Source organism: Sitophilus oryzae, unplaced genomic scaffold (genome assembly GCF_002938485.1).
Source record: "Sitophilus oryzae breed Bouriz unplaced genomic scaffold, Soryzae_2.0 scaffold_111_pilon_pilon, whole genome shotgun sequence".
NCBI classification, from domain to species: domain Eukaryota; kingdom Metazoa; phylum Arthropoda; class Insecta; order Coleoptera; family Curculionidae; genus Sitophilus; species Sitophilus oryzae.
In genome coordinates, this window is record NW_022145749.1 from 513,301 (window position 1) to 535,973 (window position 22,673).

General features: G+C 33.4%; 2 protein-coding genes across 2 annotated transcripts; both read right to left on the reverse strand.

Annotated features, from left to right (window-relative positions):
* Positions 1-4,854: 4,854 nt before the first annotated feature.
* Positions 4,855-5,814, reverse strand: LOC115883025. The gene has a single exon (XM_030901301.1). The coding sequence runs from the start codon at positions 5,812-5,814 to the stop codon at positions 4,855-4,857; it is 960 nt and encodes a 319-aa protein (XP_030757161.1).
* Positions 5,815-7,446: 1,632 nt separating this feature from the next.
* Positions 7,447-8,976, reverse strand: LOC115883035. The gene has a single exon (XM_030901312.1). The coding sequence runs from the start codon at positions 8,974-8,976 to the stop codon at positions 7,447-7,449; it is 1,530 nt and encodes a 509-aa protein (XP_030757172.1).
* Positions 8,977-22,673: the final 13,697 nt, after the last annotated feature.

Sequence of the window (22,673 nt, forward strand, 5' to 3'; positions counted from 1 at the left end):
AAGAAATTCTATAGTTATGAACATTTTTCCACATATTATTATTTTACTTGTCATTAAAAATAAAAAAGCACTCCGGTTTTCCCAAATAACTTAAAAAGTTACTGGATTTGTTAGAATTCTAATCATGACAATGTAGGGTTCAACAACCTGGTTTGCGAGATCCTTCTACTCTGCATTCTTATATGGAACACCGTGTATATTGGACATACCGTATTTAGTATTTACTCGAAAATAATTTCTGTTATATAGAAAGTACACATTTTTAAGCATGAATTATACATGTATATTTTTTCATTTGTTAATAATATAATTTTCGTTTTTCTAGGGCTAGTAACTGTTTGTGAGGTCGCGCGTCGACCGGATTACCAAATACAGAAACCTTATAATTCGGTTATTTCTCAGCGCGAATTTTATAGCGTTAATGAAATTTCCTGAGCGTGTCCCTGTTGTCGCCGTCGAAAAATACAACGTTAAAAACGACCACCGGATGAAATGCAACTAGCTTTTTTCTAATTGAAAAAGAGCTTACGGTTTAAATTTAATTTTCCGAAGCCGAGGATCTATCTCAGGAGGAAAATGTAAAATGTTGTTTATGTTGCTTACATCGACCAGGCTAAGGTATTTCTAAAAAATCACCGCTAAAACAAATCCCAAAAAAAAAAAATGAATCTTCTGGTTTAAAAAATCCTTGTCGTGTGCTTTCTTATATGGAACACCGTATAATTTGGGCATGTTGTAGATATTTATTCGAAAAGAATATCTGAAAAATGAATGAGAAAGAATACATTTTTCACCATGCGCTTTACAGGAATATTCGTTCCTGTTTCATTTGTTATGAATATAATTTTTGTTTTTCTAGCATTAGTAGACTTAACCATTTTTTGCAGAAACCACAAATCAGTAGAATGTTTATATAAAGGAACCTTCATAGTGTTTCCAATGCGCCTAAATAGACGAATCATTCTTTTCCATTTAAATGCTATTCATTTAAATGGAAATAAATTGCTACGAACAACAATCGACATCACCTTGCTAAACGAACAAAATCCATTTCCACAAGTCTCATTTCTGTAATAAAAACGTTCCTAATTGGATTTTTATGTAAATTTTTATTTCAACTTAGTTTCGACTAATATGGGGCTATTTTTTTTTCTCTTTTCAAACTGTTTGTGACGTCGACCGAATTACCAAATACAGCAGTTTTATAATTCGGTTATTTCTCGACGCTAATTTTATAGCGTTAATGAAATTTCCTAAGCGTGTCCCTGTTGCCGTCGTCGGAAAATATAGCGCGAAAAACGACGACCGGATGAAATGTAGCTAGCTTTTTTCTAGTTGAAAATGAGCTTATGGTTTAAATTTAATTTTCCTACGCCGAGGATATATCTCAGGAGGAAAATGTAAAATGTTGTTTATGTTGCTTACATCGACCAGGGTAAGGTATTTCTAAAAAATCACCGCTAAAACAAATCCCAAAAAAAATAAAATGAATCTTCTGGTTTAAAAAATCCTTGTCGTGTGCTTTCTTATATGGAACACCGTGTAATTTGGGCATGTTGTAGATATTTATTCGAAAAGAATATCTGAAAAATGAATGAGAAAGAATACATTTTTCACCATGCGCTTTACAGGAATATTCGTTCCTGTTTCATTTGTTATGAATATAATTTTTGTTTTTCTAGCATTAGTAGACTTAACCATTTTTTGCAGAAACCACAAATCAGTAGAATCTTTATATAAAGGAACCTTCATAGTGTTTCCAATTCGCCTAAATAGACGAATCATTCCTTTCCATTTAAATGCTATTCATTTAAATGGAAATAAATTGTTACGAACAACAATCGACATCACCTTGCTAAACGAACAAAATCCATTTCCACAAGTCTCATTTCTGTAATAAAAACGTTCCTAATTGGATTTTTATGTAAATTTTTATATCAACTTAGTTTCGACTAATATGGGCTATTTTTTTCCTATTTTCAAACTGTTTGTGACGTCGACCGAATTCCCAAATACAGCAATTTTATAATTGGGTTATTTCTCGACGCGAATTTTATAGCGTTAATGAAATATCCTAAGCGTGTCCCTGTTGCCGTCGTCGGAAAATATAGCGCGAAAAACGACGACCGGATGAAATGTAGCTAGCTTTTTTCTAGTTGAAAATCAGCTTAAGGTTTAAATTTAATTTTCCTAAGCCGAGGATATATTTCAGGAGGAAAAAATATAAAATACTGTTTATGTTTCTGGGGGATATCAACCGGGGTAGGTAATTTCTAAAATATCACCTCTAAAACAAATCCTCAGAAAACTAAAATATATACTTATTAATATTTTTATAGAAAATGATACTAATTACTGGTTTGTGAGATCCTTGTAGTCTACATTCTTATATGTAACACCGTGTATATTGGGCATACCGTATTTACTCGGAAATTAATTTCTGATAAAGAGAAAGTGCGTATTTTTAACCATGTATAAATTACATGTATTTTTTTTTCATTTGTTAATAATATAATTTTAGTGTTTCTAGGGCTAATATACTTAACCATTTTTACAGAAACCACAAAGCTGGGCCCGAATTCTGTAACTCCGAAAACGCTAAGCGCTTTTAGACGCTCAGCGTATATGACCCCCGTTAATTTTCGCTGAGCGCGCACTTAACTACCGATTATTATTATTAGGGTATTCTCATCTGACGCGCTTGGCGTCTTTACTGATTGCGCTAAGCGCTTTGAAAACGGTTACTTTAAAGGATCGTTTTGCTTGTCGAACTGTCAGTAAAAATCGAAAAATTTGTGATTTCGTGCGTTATCTTGCTCTTTAATGAAAATTAATACTTCTTATATAAATTCCTCAATAAGTAATTGATAATTTACGACTTGGCAGCTATAAATATTGTTCAAAACATCGAAAATGCTGAGAAGAGTCTTCAACACTTCCCTTGTATAATAAGAATAATGACATCCATAGAAAAATAGCTTGACATAACTCAACAATAGGTTATGAAATTCACGTAACATTGACATTTTTCATTGTTACATCCGTCAGTTATCAACTTTTGACTGTTAGCTACATTAGAAATTGTGATGTTGCCAATATGTGCTAAACGCGTATCCAGAACACGATTCGCATGGCAACGAGAATACCAAAATCGACTGCCTTGCGTTTCGCTGATCGAATACTTGCGCTCACCGCTTTGAAAGCGTAACGTTTTTATGTAAAAGTTACAGAATACGGGCCCTGCAGTGTGTAGTGTCTTTAAATAGAGGAAACTTGGAAAATAGTGGTCCTCAATAAATGAATATTTTTTTTCCATTTAAATGATATTCTTTTAAATGCAAAACAAATTGTCACGAACAACAATCGACATCATCTTGTTAAACGAACTCAACCCAATTTCATCAGTCTCATTTCTGTAATAAAAACGTTCCTAATTGGATTTTTAATTACATTTTTATTTCAACTTAGTTTCGCGATTTTTTTCGCCTTTTCAAACTGTTTGTGACGTCGACCGAATTACCAAATACAGCAACCTTATAATTCGGTTAGGTATTTCTCCGCGCATTTTATAGAGTTAATGAAATTTCCTAAGCGTGTCCCTGTTGCCGTCGTCGAAAAATATAGCGCAAAAAACAACGACCGGATGAAATGTAGCTAGCTTTTTTCTAGTGGAAAATGAGCTTACGTTTTAAATTTAATTTTCCGAAGCCAAGGATATACCGGGTGTTGCATCGTCGAGCGGGACATAGGAAATCCCATGTAAATTTTTATGGGGTCAATTATTGGCTTCCCTAATCATTTTAGAGAATAATTCTATTTAGGTTTATTGAAGAGCACTAAATCCCATATTCAAAAGAATAACTTTAGATATTTTTGATTAGCCCGTTTACGAGTTATCGCCGATTTCTTTTTAAATATTTTTGCCTTTCTTATGGTCCTGTATTTACTTATGAGCACCAGTCAAGGTAAAAGATAACTGTCAAATGAAGTTGTCATTTTAGAAATTTAGCTATTTAGTGCTTTATTATTATTATTAAAAACTCATACCTACATCGAAAATATTAGCCATGAATTACACTATCGAAGAAACAGTATTGATTATTAAATGGTATTCTCAAGGAAATAGTTATCCAAAGGTGTCGGACATGTTTGCTGCTCTGTATCCGAATAGATCGATACCTGGAAAATCTACAATCGCAAGGAATATCCAGAGATTTGAGACCAAAGGAACAAAGAGAAGATGCAAGAAATGATACCGACTTGGAAGTTTTATTGTGCGTGGAAGAGAACGATGGAAAGATCAGCACAAGGAAACTTGGAGATAAAATAGGAATAGATCACACTGCAGCGTTTCGAATTTTGAATCGACATAAATACTATTCCTTCAAATATGAAAAACACCAAGAGCTACGAGATGAGGACGAAATACGGCGGCAGGCGTTTTGTTTTCATATGATGGAAAGAACAGACACGGATAGGGAATTTTTAAAAAACATATTGTTTTGTTCTAAGATTATTAGTGGACTGTAATAGGTATGAGTTTAAAGAGGTTTTGAAGTTTGGACACTTTTATTTATTATTTTTCAGCGGCGATCGGGCGGCCTTGTGTCTTACTTGAGTTTTGTCTATAAACTGAAACTTTCGTCAGCTGAGCGCTGTTGCCTAATTGCTTGATTGTCTGGTAGATGTCGTTAAATCAATTTAAAATAATTTACAATAAAAATACAGAAACTAGACATGCCGCCGACCTTGAAATAATACATTGTTTCAACAAAATACAAACTAAATTATAATCTGATACATTAACATGAATAGAGATCATGAATTCCAACAAATACAAAATAATGCTTATTGCTAATCATATTCGATGGGTAAAGGAACGACCTTTGTTATCGCACGTTTAAAAATGCCATTTTTTGTGCGCACTGACACAACACGCACTAAACTATCACTTCCGGGATGAACAGACACTATACGTCCCAATGGCCAACGCATAGGAGGCTCGTTGTCTTCTTTCAGCAACACTAGGATGCCTTCCTTAACGTTTTCTTGGCGAGTTTGCCATTTGGACCTCTGTTGTAATGAATTCAAATAGTCTTTACTCCATAAAGACCAAAAACGCTGTACGAGCTGTTGTAGGTGCTTGAAGTGACGTAATCGATTGGCAGGAATATCAATGTCGTTCGATTGAGGGACTGCGATTAAACTTTCGCCGATCAGAAAATGTCCGGGCGTAAGAGCTTCTAGGTCGGAGAGGTCATTAGTGAGGGGTAAAATTGGGCGGGAGTTTAAGATTGCCTCTATTTGAGTTAGTAGTGTGTAAAAATTTTCAAAATTTAAATGATTATCGCCGAGAACACGCTTTAAGTGATGTTTAAACGAACGAACTGCAGACTCCCAAGTACCACCATGATGAGGCGATTTGGGTGGAATAAAATGCCACGTTATTCTATGCTCTGAGAAATAATTCGGGTATTTTTCGTTAACTGAATCTCGCACAACCTGGCATAATTTAAGCAATTCGTTATTCGAACCTACGAAGTTAGTCGCGTTGTCGCTAAATACATGACCACACAAACCACGACGAGAGACAAATCTTTTAAAGGCATTCAAGAAACCTTCTGTGCTAAGGACGGTCAGAAGCTCAGCATGAACGGCACGCGCACTAAGGCAAATAAAAATACACACATAAGCCTTAATTTTAACTCTATTCCGAGTTTTACCATCTTTTAGTAAATAAGGCCCAGCGTAATCGACTCCACAATAATAGAAAGGGCGAGAAGGTACGACTCTTGGTTTAGGTAAAGACCCCATTAATTGATTAATGTCGGCTGGTTTGACGCGGAAACAAATTAGACATTTTCTCACTATCTTTCGGACCTCATTTCTTCCGTTGACTATCCAAAATTTGTCTCGAATTTGGTTTAATACAAACTGCGGACCAGCGTGTAAAAATATAACATGGTAATAATTAATAATTAAATCAACAAAACAATGTTTAGCGGGTAATAAAATAGGGTGTTTTCGGTCATATTTTAAGTTCGAATTTTTCAATCGACCGCCTACACGTAAAATACCTTTATTGTCTATAAAAGGATCAAGACTTATAAGTTTGCTATTTTTTGACAAGATTTTATTGTTTTTTAAAGCCTTAATTTCTTCTGAAAATCGTTCCGATTGAATAATTCTACAAAGAGTTAATAAAGCCTCATCTAATTCTTGAAAAGTAAGAATTCCGGTTAACTTGCTATTAGATTTTAAATTATGACAAAATCGGTAAATATAAGCGACGATACGGATTAGTTTCGGATACGAAGACCATCTAGAAAATATTTCGTTTTCGAGAACACTTTTAACAGTGGCGAAAGAAACCTCTATGTTTCTTTTCTTACATCGGAAATTGATATTTTGATTTTCTTGGTATCAGGCCATGTTTCGGGCGCTGTTTTCAAAAACGACGGTCCGTACCACCAAAGTGCTTGGTTTTTTAATTCAAGTGGGTCGGCACCCCGAGAAACTATGTCTGCTGGATTGATTTCTGTATTTATGTGGCTCCAGGTAATATCGGCGGTAAGACGTTGGATTTCCGCTACCCGGTTACAAATAAAAATAAAAGTTTTCCACTGGCTAGGCTCTGCATTAAGCCAGTCCAATACGATGGTTGAGTCGGTAAACAGGACAGTATCGTTTACAGGGAAATCTAAAGCTTTTATTGTTTTTTCTAATAAACGAGCTAGAAAAGTGCACCGCACAGTTCTAATCGAGGTAGGCTCATGGAACTTGACGTTAAAGGAGCTAACCGAGATTTCGCGCATATTAAGTGTGACTCGATTTCGTCACCGTTTTCGCTAACTAAATAAATACATGCTCCATACGCAAGTTGTGAAGCATCGGAAAATCCGTAAAGCCTTTTGGGTTTTTTGAAAGACTGGCCTTTTAATACACAACGCGGGATTTGCAACGACTTTAAATTTGGTAATTTACTAACGAAATCTAACCATTCGATCGAAATATCTTCTGGAACATCGGTGTCCCAGTTCACTTTGGAAATCCAAATCCTTTGTAAAATCAATTTAGCTTTAACGATTACAGGACTAATTAAACCCAAGATATCGAAAAGCTGTCCTATCGCGGCTAAAACCGTTCTTTTCGTAATTTTGAAAGTATCGATTTTTATATTATAATTATATCCGATGGTATCCATACTAGGATTCCAAACTGTGCCTAGCGTTTTCGTTTCGCCTTCCCCTGGTATACAAAAGTCTTCGTTTGGCGTATCGCCGGAAATTTCTAGAACGCGGTGATCATTGGAAATCCATTTTCGCAAATTAAATCCGAATTTCGATAAAATTTTGTTGATTTTTATTTTTAAGTCAATAGCTTTGTCAAGGTCATGATGACCAAAAATTAAGTCGTCCATGTAAAAATTATTGATAATAATTTGACTTATTTCGGGTTAGAATCTTTAATTTTAAGACCGATTTCATGAAGTGCGCGAGTAGCCAAAAAAGATGCGGTAGCGGTACCGTAAGTCACCGTATTTAACTGATAATGAATTATTTCTTTGGTTTCGTTATCTCTCCAAAGTATACGCTGTAAACTACGTTGTGATTCGTCGATCAATATCATTCGATACATTTTTTCTATGTCCGCGACGATTAATATTGGATAAGTACGCATTCTTAATACGACGTCAAAAACATCCCGTTGAACTTTCGGTCCGACTTTTAACACGTCATTTAAACTAAGCCCAGAATCAGTTTTTAAACTAGCGTTGAAGACAACTCGTACCTTTGTAGTACTACTACTCTCCTTTACAACAGCGTGATGGCTCAAGTACACGCACACCTTTCCAGATTGATCTAATTCCGGATTAATTTTCGACATGTGTCCTAACTGCTTATATTCGTTTAAAAAATCCGCGTATTGTTGTTGTAAATCGGGGTTTTTTGCTAAACGTCGTTCCAAAGATAATAAACAATTTACGGCAATAGAATAGGAATCGCCCAATGCTAAATAATTTTCTTTTAGCGGAAGTTTTAAGATGAATCGCCCGTCGGAATCGATTTTGTAATTTTCCCGAAAATGTTTTTCACATTCTAATTCTTCGTTACTTAATTTATTTTGTTTATTTTCAATATTTTCTATTTGCCAAAATTGTTGAACGTTATTATGCAACATTTTATCGCGTTCTTGGTTTAAAGTTAAAAAACAATTAGTATTTGCGTTGTTAGTGCGGTGGTTTGTCGTTACTTTATGTAAATCTAAAGGTCCTACAAGAACCCAACCGAATTTGGTGTTCTGTAAAATCGGCGCGTTGTCTCCGAAGAGTATTTTTTCGCTACTCAAACAACGGAAAAATATTTCGGTTCCTATTAAAATGTCTATAGGCTCTGAATTAAAAAAATCAGGATCGGCCAACGTAATATTTGCGGGCATATTTATTAAAGTAGGATCGAAAGAAACTTGCGGCAATTTTGTAGTAATCTGACTGATTACCAAGAATTCAATTTTAGCCTGGAACGCATCATTTAACGATCTTATAGTTGTTTTAATTTTAGACGATACCCTACAGGACGCGTTATTTATACCTATAACCGGCATATTTATTTTGTTGCGTGGTAAATTTAATTTATTGCAAAGTTCTTCCGAACAAAAGTTTGACTGGCTCGCGGAGTCTAATAACGCGCGACATTTTACCGTCCTGCCGTTTGAATCTAAAATATGTACGTATGCTGTAGCAAGCAAAATCTGCTTGTCGTTTTCACCTTGGCTAGCAGCTGATGCCGTGGCGGGACTATACGGAGCCGTCTGCATTTCACCGACTTCGCTTGGCGCGTTACGTAGCGAGCCCTTGTCAGCACTGTTGCCGGGTTGAGCACGTATGTCAGTAGTTTCGTTTTCGCAATTCTTGTGTACCTCTAAAAAATTATTGGAAGCGGGAATTTGTAAATTTGCGGTGTTATCGTCGTTCATAAGAGTTACAGCGGCAAACGTATTATTATTTTGCGGATTTCGATTTGTATTATTATCGGAATTACGATTAGGTGGATTTCGATTCGAATTATAATTATAGTCGTGTAATATTGAGTTGTGCTTTCGATTGCAAACCTTACAGGTTTTACTTGTACATTCGTTGACGCTATGCCCGGTTTTCAAGCAGTTCGTACATATTCCTAAACGTTTTAATTCGAAAAATCTACTTTTAAACGGCAACGCGAGTAGTTTCGAACATTTGTACGTATAATGTGAAGTTTCGTGGCAAAACGAACAATTGCCGACATCGTAAAATTGTAACTGTTGTTCTTGCCCTTGATTTACAGGAATATTTGCGTTAACGTGTGCTACAACTCCACGATTGGGCACTGAGGTTCCGCGATTTTGGGGGTTTCTTTCGTGTGTATTTTTTCGTATACGCTTTGACTTTTATTGTCGATAGTTTCGAGCACTTGACAATTGTTTTTAAGAACGATATAAAGTCTTCGAAGGTAGGAGAATCTTGCTTGTTAAAATTTCCCATTCTTTTCGGGTATTGTTGTCTAATTTTTGCGCAATTAGATAAATTAGTAATGTATCCCAGTGATCTACCGGTTGTTGTAGACTGGTTAAAGCTCGGAGATTTCGCACGACGTTATCGATAAGTTTACGTAAATTTGGATATGAGTCTTTCGTGATGCTCGGCATTTCGAATAAATTTCGGACGTGGCTGTGGATTAACACTCGCTTATTTTCATATCTTTCGCGTAATAACTTAATAGCTTCGTTATAATTAGATTCGCAAATTTCTAAAGAATGTAATACTTGTGCTGCTTCCCCTTGAAGGCAGGATTGCAGATAATAGAACTTTTGTATTTTTGTCAGTTCAGAATTTTTGTCAACCAGCGCTTGAAAGATCTCAAAAAAAGGCAACCAGTTTTCGTACGTTCCGCTAAAATGTGGCAACGAAATAGACTGTAATTTAGCGCTGTTACTACTATTGGACACCGAAGACGGTAAACTCGCGGGTATGCTTGTATTTAAATTTGAATGCACGTCACGATCATGCTGTTCTATTAAATCGTTCGCCAAAGCGGCTGCGTTGAAGTATTCGTCTTCAAACCATATTCTCTCTGGCTCCTGAGAGGTATCCAATTCCTCTAATTTGGTTTGAATAGCTTCAAACTCTGCCCAAGCTGTGTCGAGGTTCGCTTTTCTTACTTTTAAAACCGATATATTAAGATTTTGACTGTTGACAAAATTATTAAAGCGTGTTAACGTGGCTTTTAATTGGCTCCTACGATATACCAATCTTTTGATCTCGACTGCCTTCGTGGCGGCACTCTGGGCTGCTGTATTTTCAGAGTCGTTCATTTTTTTTTTTAAATTTTAATTTTTTGAATTTTACCAAATTTAAATTTTCGTTAAAAACTACATAAATTGCAAAAATCTCAATTTAAAAACTACGCCCAAATAAACACTACGAATCCAAATTTTAGCATGCAGATGGGTATATTTATAAGCGGCAAAACTAAGCAGGGATTACTACGGTTAGGACTTATTAAATGAAAGGAAACGACCTGTTAAATTTCTGGACTCCTTGCTGCTTGCTGTTCGGTTTGGCAACGTTGCGGCTCCTCCAACCAGGAACAATGGCGCTCGTCTTGACCGGCGAACTTTACGCGTTTACGATTTGTTTACGATCACTTTTCCGATTAATCCGCTCGATGGACCAAAATGTTTTGTTCTAAGATTATTAGTGGACTGTAATAGGTATGAGTTTAAAGAGGTTTTGAAGTTTGGACACTTTTATTTATTATTTTTCAGCGGCGATCGGGCGGCCTTGTGTCTTACTTGAGTTTTGTCTATAAACTGAAACTTTCGTCAGCTGAGCGCTGTTGCCTAATTGCTTGATTGTCTGGTAGATGTCGTTAAATCAATTTAAAATAATTTACAATAAAAATACAGAAACTAGACACATATGTTTCACTGACGAATGCACGTTTACCTTAAATAATGAACCCAATGTTAAAAATTATCGATATTGGGCAACCAACCAAACCAAACCAAAAAAAACAACACAGGTTTGTCGAAACAAGGACGCAATATCCACAGAAAGTAAATGTTTGGGCAGGGATATTCGGACACAATATTATCGGGCCATTATTTCTTACGCGAAATTTAAATGCAGAATATTATTTGGAACTACTCGAAAATCATATTTTACCTGCTTTACATGATGCCGCTAGGGAAAATCGGGAAGTTTGGTACCAAATGGATGGCTGCCCAGCACATAGTATCCTGGCTGTTCGGGAATATTTAGACAATAGTTTTAACGGAAACGTTATTGGCCTAAATCATACAGTAAATTGGCCAGCAAGGTTTCCTGATATTTCGCCAAATGATTTCTTTCTCTGGGGCCATTTAAAAAACAGGATATACAAGGATAAAATATACCCAAATCTAGACGAGATATAAAATGCTGTTTCTGCCGAATGCATTAGAATTTCAGTTTACCAACTAGCGAATGTAAGAAGAGAATTTTGTGATTGCCTGGGTTATTGTCTAGCAGTCGATGAAGGAATATTTGAACATCTTCTTAAATCCTAAAGTTCTAACAATTTAATAGTACCTAAATTAATAAGTTATTGAATATTGTAATAATACCTTGTAATTACCTTTAATTCTAATAAGTTAACCTTGTAATTGATTATTTTACTTTAATTCATATTAATTTGTATTTATAAATACACCTTTAAGATTTCCGATGTAGGAATGAGTTTTCAATAATAATAATAAAGCAATAATCATATTTATTTTTTATTTTTCATATAATAATAATAAAGCAATAAATATGTAAATTTCTGAAATAACAACTTCATTTGACAGTTATCTTTTACCTTGACTGGTGCTCATAAGTAAATACAGGGCCATAAGAAAGAAGAAATATTTAAAAAGAAATCGGCGATAACTCGTAAACGAGCTAACCAAAAATATCTAAAGTTATTCTTTTGAATGTGGGTTTTAGTGCTCTTCAATAAACCTAAATAGAACTATTCTCTAAAATAATTAGGGAAGCCAATAATTGACCCCATTAAAATTTACATGGGATTTCCTGTGTCCCGTCCGACGATGCAACACCCGGTACCTATCTCAGGAGGAAAAATGTAAAATACTGTTTATGTTATATATTATTTTTTACTGATGGTTTGGAGTTGGTTGGAGTATATATGGAACACCGTGTAATTTGGGCATGTTGTAGATATTTATTCGAAAATAATATCTGAAATATGAATGAGAAAGAATACATTTTTGACAATGCGCTTTACAGGAATATTCGTTTATGATTTATTTGTTATTAATATAATTTTTGTTTTTCAAGCGTTAATAGAGACCATGGCCCTCCTCCAATAACGTCCACATTGTATATTATTTTAACCATTATCGGGCATGTAATGAATATATTTGTTTTAAAAAAGTTCTACAAACTCCATAAGAGATGTGTTGTAATCCTTTATTAGACAATCCGGCTTCTTAACAAATGAATTAATGATTTCTAGCAAGATATGCGTAAACATTACGTTCCTTGTTCTAATACGAACGAAAATATCTCCACTCTTGACTGGATAATTCGGCAGTTTCCAAGCGAAAGTGGGAATTAGCAAATATAGCCATTATGATAGCGGCAAATTGACATTGATGGGATTATCGGGGGATCCTGAGCGAAATAAAGGGATCTTCTACTGTAATCGGAAAATGGCTGGGTTAAAATAAAATGTACGGTGAAAGCCTTACAGCGTTGTATACGGTAGGATATGTTTAAGTTTATTTGGAACTTAGCTTTAATTGTCGCTTTTGAATTTTAGTCCAAATGACGTACTTTGGACTTTTTATATACTCTAATTTACTAGTTCTCTATCTATGGTACACTTGCTTGGAGCAACTGATAGGCTGCTAAGATTACACAGAAAGACATTTAGAATTCTATTATTTAATCTATGCAATTAAAAAATATAAAAGACAGCTATAAAAATAAGTAATAACGGCACTGCCTTTTTATTGTAATGTTCAATAATATATATGATACAAGGTGTTATATAGGGAACTTTTTCTACCGGTGTACCGGAAACGGTCGATTATTAGTTAAAATATAAGAGGTACCGCAAAAACTTAAATACAAAAGTTATAGGGTTTTTAATTATCTATTAGCGAGTAATAAATTTAAGTATACAGTATCACTTAAACAATTTGATTTAATTAATTTCGATACGTTCAGATGTTCAGTTTCGTTTAACGATGCCTTTCTGCCGAAACTGTATTACTTAATAATATTTGACATTAGTTCTCAAGTTAGCATTTATAGATGTATAAAATGAGATTATATCAAGTGTGGAAATTACAAAATTTTCGTTTAACCTTTCAATACCTCAATTTATGTTGTACATTGTGTATTACGATTATTGCTTAAAATTGAAGGAAGAATTGAAATATGCAATAATATGCAGGGGGTTTTATTTAAAAAATATAAAGTTTGATGTGTCGCAACTTAAATTTACTAGTAGTTAATAGGCATTTATAAACTCATTACAACAGTATCACAGTATCGGCAGAATGGCATCATTTAATGAAACTGAACATATTAAAATGAATTATATCAAATTGTGTAAGTGATATGTTCAAAAGTCAATAACTCGGAAACGATTGGTTTGAGGTACATAGTGTGTATTTCGATTTTTGCTTAGAATTAAAGGAAGAATTGAAATATGCAATAATATACAGGGGGTTCTATTTAAAAAAATGAAACTTTGATGTGCCACGACTTTAGGACCGACCCTGTATATATAAATTGATTACTCGAAAATAGACATTTAAAAACCCTATAATTTTTGTATTTGACTTTTTGCGGTACCTTGTATATTTTACCTAATAATCGACCGTTTCCACACATAACAGCCGATCCTGTATATAATTTTTCAAGGCAATAGTATAGTGTGACCAACGGATCTGTAGCTACGGGGTATCGGCAGGGGAACGCAGTTGTAGACAAAACACGCCCAATTTCATTCATAAAATAGGCATGGGCGTACGCTGTTATATGAAAATAATGTGTATCATAAATATAATATTCAGATTAACAATTTTTACTAATCTAAAATCTAAATAATTTAATAATCGTTACTGTTGAGTTAGCAGATAAACACTAAAAGCTTTTATTAAAGCTCCCTTAAATATTTTAAATCATTTTATTATTGTGTTGTTAATATAATAGAAGAAATAAATTTTTTTATCTTCTGTGTGAATGTGAAATTTTTTATAGCCGATACGCTAACTCCGGTATAAAGAGATATCCGCTCAAGTTTACGTTTAAGCGGCAACTTAAGCGAACTCTCTGTAGCTTCTTCGTCGCAAACCCTATTATGAACATAAGGAAATAAACCAAATGAGATTTCATCCACGTTTATTTATCTTTATTTTAGTTTAGCTAAAATATTTAGGTAAAATGTGGTGCTTTTCATTTTAGCCAATATTTAATTTTAATATTCTAATAATTATATTATTATTATTCTACTTACCTATATAAATTAGCTATTATTTCTTTTGTCTGGCTATGTAGCGTCTTACCCTTAACAAATTTATTCATTTTAAAACACAAATATACGATCAAACTTGATATTAATAATTAAAAACTACGAATGAAAAACATTATAACAAGATAACAAAACAATAAAACACAACTTAACTATCAAATATAGGAATAAAGTTTAGGATAACCGGTATAAAATAATGAAATAAAGTAATAATGATCAAAAGAATGACACCGCCACTGGATATTTCAATAGTATTCAATATTCCTACTCTTTTCAGAAGAGACCGTGAAGTTGGGGATAAAGCAAGCGAATAGGAAAGGCGTAAAAGCCAGGCAACCGCGTGGTAACAAATCCTGTGACGTAGTCTCGCCAATCATGTTCGATGAATAGGCGGCCATGCGCGGCGATGCCGGTTTGCCAATGATATCCATGAAACATCTTCAACTTTCATAATAAGCAGGTTATACAGAATGAAAGAAATAAGTTATTAAATAAAACATATCGAACAATATGAACCACGTTAAAATTCCTTAGTAATATATGTCAGAATATATGCTAAACACATTATATATAATAAAAATATATTAAATTTATAGTTCATGTCTGGCAATTTTGCAATTTTATAGATAAACGTGGCAATATCGATTTTTTTTTCTCGCATTCCTTCCGTAGCTTCAGATCCGCTGGTCAAACAGTAGAAGCCCTAGCGAAACAAGGTATTGACAGGCCTTATATAGAAACTCTCGCCAATATATACAAAGAAGCCAAAGCAAGAGTAATTATACAGGGTGGCGCACCTTATTCGCCTCGGTTGATTAGACGAAAACGAAAAGATGTAGAAACAAAATATTTTATGGGGATATGTGGAAAGGTAATGTGCATAATTTAAAATTATTTTGAAATGTACAGGGTGTGTCAGAACTAAGATCTATATCAAAGTTATATTTTTTCTTATGGAACACCCGGTATTTTATTCCATTTTTGGATTCTTGGACTAAAAACTTGGAATAAATGCCTTATAATAAGACATTTATTATAAGGGTTTAATATGTTTAAAAGTTTTGGTTTTTGAGATATTTAAAGATATTTAAATATGCATGCCATAATAAAAAAGTTTGTCTAACCTAACCTAACACCTTGTAGAAACAAATGTCGATTTTTAAAATAGCTACTAAGTGTCACTAGCAAATTGCCATGGCGACACCAGCCTTCTTGATTGTCATTTTATTGAAAAATCGCTTTTTATTCAAAATCTGAGCTAGATAGGTATAGGAAACCCTAATATAGTTTGAAAGAGAATTTAAATCTGCTTCGAGTTATTTAAAAAAATACATAGTGTTGTATTTGAAATAACTAAGTTTTTATGTAAAATAAATTTTTGAAATAGACCAGCAATTTTTGATACCCCTGTATACATTTTAGAAAGCAATAAAGTTTTTTAGTAAAGTTTATTTCTCTGGCTTCAAAGTGAGCACAAGAATTAACTCTGAAAATTAATGTACAGGGTGTTGACAAACTTTTTTATTATAGCATGCATATTTAAAAATCTTTAAATATCTCAAAAACAAAAAAATCTTTAAATATCTCAAAAACCAAAGCATTTAAACATATTAAAGCCTTATAATAAATGCCATATTTTATGCTCAAAAATCCAAAAATAAAATAAAATACCTGATGTTCCATAAGAAAAAATATAACTTTGGTATGGATCTTAGTTCTGACACTCCCTGTACATTTCAAAGTAATTTTAAATTATGCACATTGCCTGGGTCCGAACTGTATTCCGGAAACTTCAGCAGAATATTCTGCAGATAAAAATAAGTAAAAAAGTTCTTATAAATGTATGTCCTAAAATGCTTAGTTTCGGAGATACAGGGTGTAAAAGTTTCATTTTTATTTCGATTTTTTCCAAATAATTTCTGAAGTAACATCAATATTAGGATGAAATTGGGAGTCTGGGAGTTTTTTGATATGAGAAATTCGATTTTGATATCAATATGACTCCTACTTGTAGAGGGCGCCACCTACATATTTTTAACTGGTTTGAAGAGTAATAACTTTTCGTCCGTACCTGTATAAAACTACCAAGTAAAAAATATACATTTACGACGTTTTTAACGTAAAAAAGATCTCTTACTAAAAATCGCTACGAGTAATAGTTCTCGAGATATTTCAAATCGAAAGTATCAATACCTGTCATCATTGACATAAATTAAACATGATGTCTAAATAGTTAATAGAGGGAAATCATAAATTTGAAATTGTTTTGTGCCAAACCGTCATCAATCATCTTTTTTTCGAAGAAAATTTTATCATTAATTTAAAAAAATAAAATTTTCTCAAATTTATCTTTTTAGTCAAATAACTATCTACTCAACATGTTTATTTTTTGTCAATAATGACATATATTGACTATTCCCATTCTAAATATTTCGAGAAGGGTTGCTCGTAACGATTTTTACCAAGAGACATTTTTTACGTAAAAAAATACGAAAATGAATATTTTTTCACTCAGCAGTTCTATACAGGTACGGACAAAAAGTTATTACTCTTCAAAACAGTTAAAACACATGTAGGTGGCGCCCTCTACAAATAGGAGTCATAATGACATCAAAATCAAATTTCTCATGTCAAAAAACTAATAGACACCAATTTTCATCCAAATATTGACGTTACTTCAGAAATTATTTGGAAAAAATCGAAATAAAAATGAAACTTCTACACCCTGTATCTCCGAAACTAAGCATTTTAGGACATATATTTCTAAGAAGTTTTTTTACTTCTTTTTATCTGCAAAATATGCTCCCGAAGTTTCCGGAATACAATTCGGACCACCCTGTATACAACAACCCCGGAGTTGCCCCAATGGGCGAAGGAGTACGACAGGGAAACACAATATCCCCAAAGCGGTTTACAGCAACATTAGAAGAAATCTTCCGTCAAGTGAACTGGACCAACAAAGGATTACAAATAGATGGAGAATATCTTAACCATCTAAGATTCGCAGATGAAATAGTCCCAATTTCCAATAGTCCTGAAGAACAAGCACAAATTAATTTGTGTCCAAACCAAACCAAACCTACAGCCAGCAATAAAGTGGATCTCAAAATGAATTTAGCAAAAACTAAAGTAATCTAAAAGAAACTAGTGGAAAGAAAAGACCATGGGTGAGGACCATGATATTAGGAAATTAGCAGGAATAACTTGGGCCCGCATGGCAAATAATAGACAACAACGGGCTCAATTACAAAGAGAGTATGTAAGGGAGGCTACACTATACTTCGTTGTTGAATAAGCTGAAAATGATGATGATGATGATATAATAACAGAAATTTTCCAAAGCATTGTCAGAGAGACGTTTTATTTTGTGGCTCATAACATTATTAAAAGGACTAATTATCAACTTCTTTTATAAAATATATTATAAAACACGTGAAAAGAGAATTTAATTTTTGAAACAGATTCCTTGAAAGAAACTGAAAAAGTTTTCTTCTTTCGCTAACATTTTGGATTTGTTACAAAGAAATCTATTATTTTTACGAAACAATGGTCTCTTAGTAGGTCGTTGTCATGTAAAAACGAATAAAAGATATAAATTAAAAGTTTGAATTAAGTTTTGTGTTAATTCCGCTTTATCTTGTAGATGAAGCGATTCCGCTAGAGTTAAATTTACATTTTCAACGAGTTCTTATCTTAGAATGACTTCAGTTACGCTCCTACTAAATATATTGTTGTAATCTTGTTACTTTCTAAGTTGGCGGGTAAGGTATTTGACTTTTGACTTAGTATAAGTTGAGAGAAACGATTATTACGATTTCTTGTAAAATATTCTAACATACTTTGTTAAGAATAAGGTATAATGAATATTATTTAATATTAACTGAAAAAATAAATAAATGTTGAATTTGAAACAAAAATGAACTTTATGATCAAACTTAAAATTTTTATTGCTTTTTATATAACTCTTGTTACACACACATTATTTGATTCCAATAATAAAACGTAGCATTCCTATGTCCACGGAATATAGAGACACTCTGTAAAATCCTGTATTTGTTCAGAAATTCTATTTATCTTTTAATTTTATTCGGACACAGATTTGTTTGGCAGTTTCTCCTCTTTCATATTCTTCTAGCAAACTGAGCAAATGATAACATGGTTAGCGAAACGCGCGTAAAGTGCAAAAGTAAAGTGTTTTGGTGTATTGTGATGAATTAGTATTTTATTTTGCTGTTGTAACATCAATAGTTCCAACGAGGGTTCTGATCCCCAACTGTAGGCAAAGACAAGTTAATAAAAATATCATTAATACTTTGAGAACTAATAAACTAATACACACTTACGAAACCGATATTAGAACAGTTAAGAGAACTCAAAAATATCTTTAACAAAAATTAACAACAGAAACGGACACAAAATACAATTATTTATTATCCAAAGAAGTAAAACAATTATATTATAAGAAGTGTATTGTTTTATTATTTGAAGACGTTAAAATAAAAATCACTCACACCACTAATCAATCGGAATTTATGTCAGCCATATTGCTATGCCTTCGCTATTTTTTGATATGCTATTTCCTTTATATATATTTTATTCACTGTTTATCTACTACAGAACAAAGATCCAAAAATGATTACGATTACAATTATTTTAAACTCAAATAATTATTAACCAAATGCCACTAAAAACAAAAAAGTAAAAATTAAAATAAAGGAACCTTTTAACTTAAACCTTTCACTTAAAATAAATTTTTGGGGTTCGCTCCATTTTTCTCTATCAAATCCTTTTTTGTTTTTAGAGGGGGACTTTATGTTTATAGGCCGTTTGGATGACGGGCCTATTTCCATTACCGGGACAAAAACGCCTACCTTAGACCTTAGATAAAGCGGTCCGTCCTCTGTTGGGAATTTACGGAAATCGCTCGATTACGATAGAGTAAAGATACTAACTTTCGATAAATTCCACAGATAAAACTGATTAACGAGTAAATAACTATTTCATTCATCATTAAATTATACGCGGCGATAAACAAGGATTGAAATAGTTCAAAACGTCTCAAAAGTGGCTCACACCTATAAGTTTTTTATTTTTTTAGATGAAACAACGATATTTGGTATGTTAGTATATGATATAAATTGAATCGCTTATTTGTGAAGGGATATAAGTCACCATTTTAGGAAAAATGAGTATATGATGAAATTTTGTTTTTTAAACAGCGACTAATCGTTTAATAATGATTTGAAGTCCCGGCTATCTGTTCTAGTAATAGCCTCCTATTAATATTTCGTTTATTTTTGAAAAGATATAAGTCGGTGACTTATATCTTTTCATAAATTTAATTCGGATTTCGTAAATAAGTTCGGGAGACCCCAAGTAGATACTTGCTGCAAGTGCGAAGAGCTTGATCTCAAAGCAAATAGTTCCACGTTGAGTGAAGCAGCAAAGAAAACCGCTTGGAACACCACAAAAGGCATTCTAACACCACAAAAGGCATTCCAAACCACAAAAGGCATTCTAAAAAATTTCATAACAGTATTAAGAAGACGGCAGAACTATGTTCAAAAGATGACACCGTGCTCGGACTTTGCTTTGATTATATGGAAAACATTTTTTTGTCATCCATTCCCGTGCAAGACATATTTTACTTACGCCAGCTTTATGTATTTCCATTCAGTATTCACAATTTGAAGAATAAAGCAGCACAGTTCTTTCTTTATCATGAGGATATTGCTAAAAAGGACCAAATGAAACACGCTCTTTCATCCTTAAGTATGTACATAAAGCAAAATGTTCCAGATACAGTGAAGGAACTTCATCTTTATAGCGACGGTTGCGGAGGCCAGAACAAAAACAATGTAATGATCAGATTGTGCCTCGCCCTGACAGATACAGGCATGTTTGAAAAAGTTGTTCACAAGTTTCTCATTCGTGGTCACTCATTTCTACCTTGTAACCGAGATTTTGGGTTGGTCAAAAGAAAAATGATGCGTACAGATAGACTGTACACGCCAATGGAAATTTGTGAAGTTATATGCAATTCCAAAACAGAGAGGAAATTTACTGTGAAAATTTATTGTTTATCGTTGGAAAGTGGTGGAAAAACTACTCCAAGGTCCCAAAAAGAATCATGGCTTCATGGAGTTCCGATACTATCACACGAAAAAAGGCAGTGTTGAGGCCTTAAAATACATCGATGGAACAGAAAAGTACCTTTTACAAACAATCAACTTGTGAGAATTGCGGATCAAAGAGCCTATGCAGAAAAAATGGTTCCAATTAATATAAAAAATTAACGATCTTTGAAAAGCACTTCAATATATTCCTGAAAATAATAAAGATAGATATAGGTCGTAGAAACCAGGTATGGATTGGCCAAATACGGGGAAACTGAAATTATTACATTTTCAGGTTCATATTTTATTGTAAATCATGCTTTTCAGTTCTTTTGTTCTATATAGCTGTAAAATAGCTCTTATTTATTTGTTGAAACTACTTAAATAATTCGGAATTTCTACAGTTTAGTGTGTGTTCTTCCCGTCAATTCGTGAATGAATATAAGTCAGCGAAATTCAAATGCCTCAGAAACTAACATGCTGCTTCAAAAATTAAAAAAACAAAAAAAAAAGTGACAAAAAAACATTTGACAAAAATAACAAATGTCTTTAAAAAACATAACTATTTTTAATAGGTTATTGTTTTAAACATATTTTCCGGTTTCACCGGAAATGACTATAACTTTTGATTTTTAATTTTATTCGATAGAAAATGACACTCTGAATAGAATGACATATCATATGTCAACTTTTGACATTTTCTCATATGGTTTATTTGAAATTGTAACAGGCGGTTCATAACGATAATTTGACTCGAAATACCAAGTGTGTGGTATCCAATTATTCGTAAAAAATGCTTTTTCCAAATATGCTAATGAGCTACCCTCGTTCCATTTGAAAAAATTGAGATATGATTAAAAATACGATTTGAGCATCTTTTAAGCGGCCAGGACAAAACATTAGACGATCAAATGTATTTTTACAAGGCTCCTTGATTAAAAATTAGTGTTTTTAACACAGCCATAGTACTCTAGATTGAAATTTAAAATACAATATGTTTTTGAGCGATTATGTCAAAAGTTGACATATGCTATGTCATTCGATTCAGAGTGTCATTTTCTATCGAGTAAAATAAAAAAAACTGAGGGTGCCAGTTAAAAATTAAAAGTTGTGAATTCAAACAAAATGAATGTGTCAATCAATCCTAATTTATGTCATATACTACCATACCAAATCTCGTTTTTTATCTGAAAAATAACAAAGTTATAGATGTAAGCCACTTTTAGTAGACGCACCCGGTAGATAGGCGATGCTCTATAAAACTAAAATAATAAAAAAATTATAGCAAAATACAATGCAGACATCTAAATCTAAAAGATCGACATCGATACAGAACTATTATTTTTGAACTTGGCATTAAGTCCGTTAGGAAACGGCCATTTCCCTTTGAAATTTTGCCAACCGTAATTTGTCTTCCTGCCGATGGCTAAAAATATAACGAAAACAAAAAGAAATAACGGGTTTCGTTTTAAAAGAGATCCTTTTCAGACTCGTTTCAATAAACCTTTTTAAATAAATGACTTAGTTACTACCGAAAAACTTCAAAAACAACTTATCCGGAGCAATACTGAAACCAGAAGCTTAAGAGCGTCGTTTAGTCTTTAGATTTGTGTTTTAACAAAGGCCAATTTAAATTTCGGAAAGACGCCGTTTACCCCGGAGTAAGATTCTTTTACATTTGCTAGGAGAATAAGAAGGAAGCAAGGAACGACTGAAAAATCTGCCTCCGAGTTAAGATCAAAAGATAAATAAAATGTGTGGAGAGATGCAGAAAATACCGATGAAAAATAAAAAATAATTAAATTTTACTTTTTGAAGTGAAACGCGCGATGGGATTAAAAATTCTATGCCACGCCACACGAGCTAGCGTTACGCGAAGCGTCACGCCAAGGTCGCCAAGCGTCACAAAAATGGTATGGATCTTGGAGCGTCGTAACTCGTGCCCTATGTGAGCTAGAAAACTGAAACTCGGAATGTAGATGGAACTCGAACA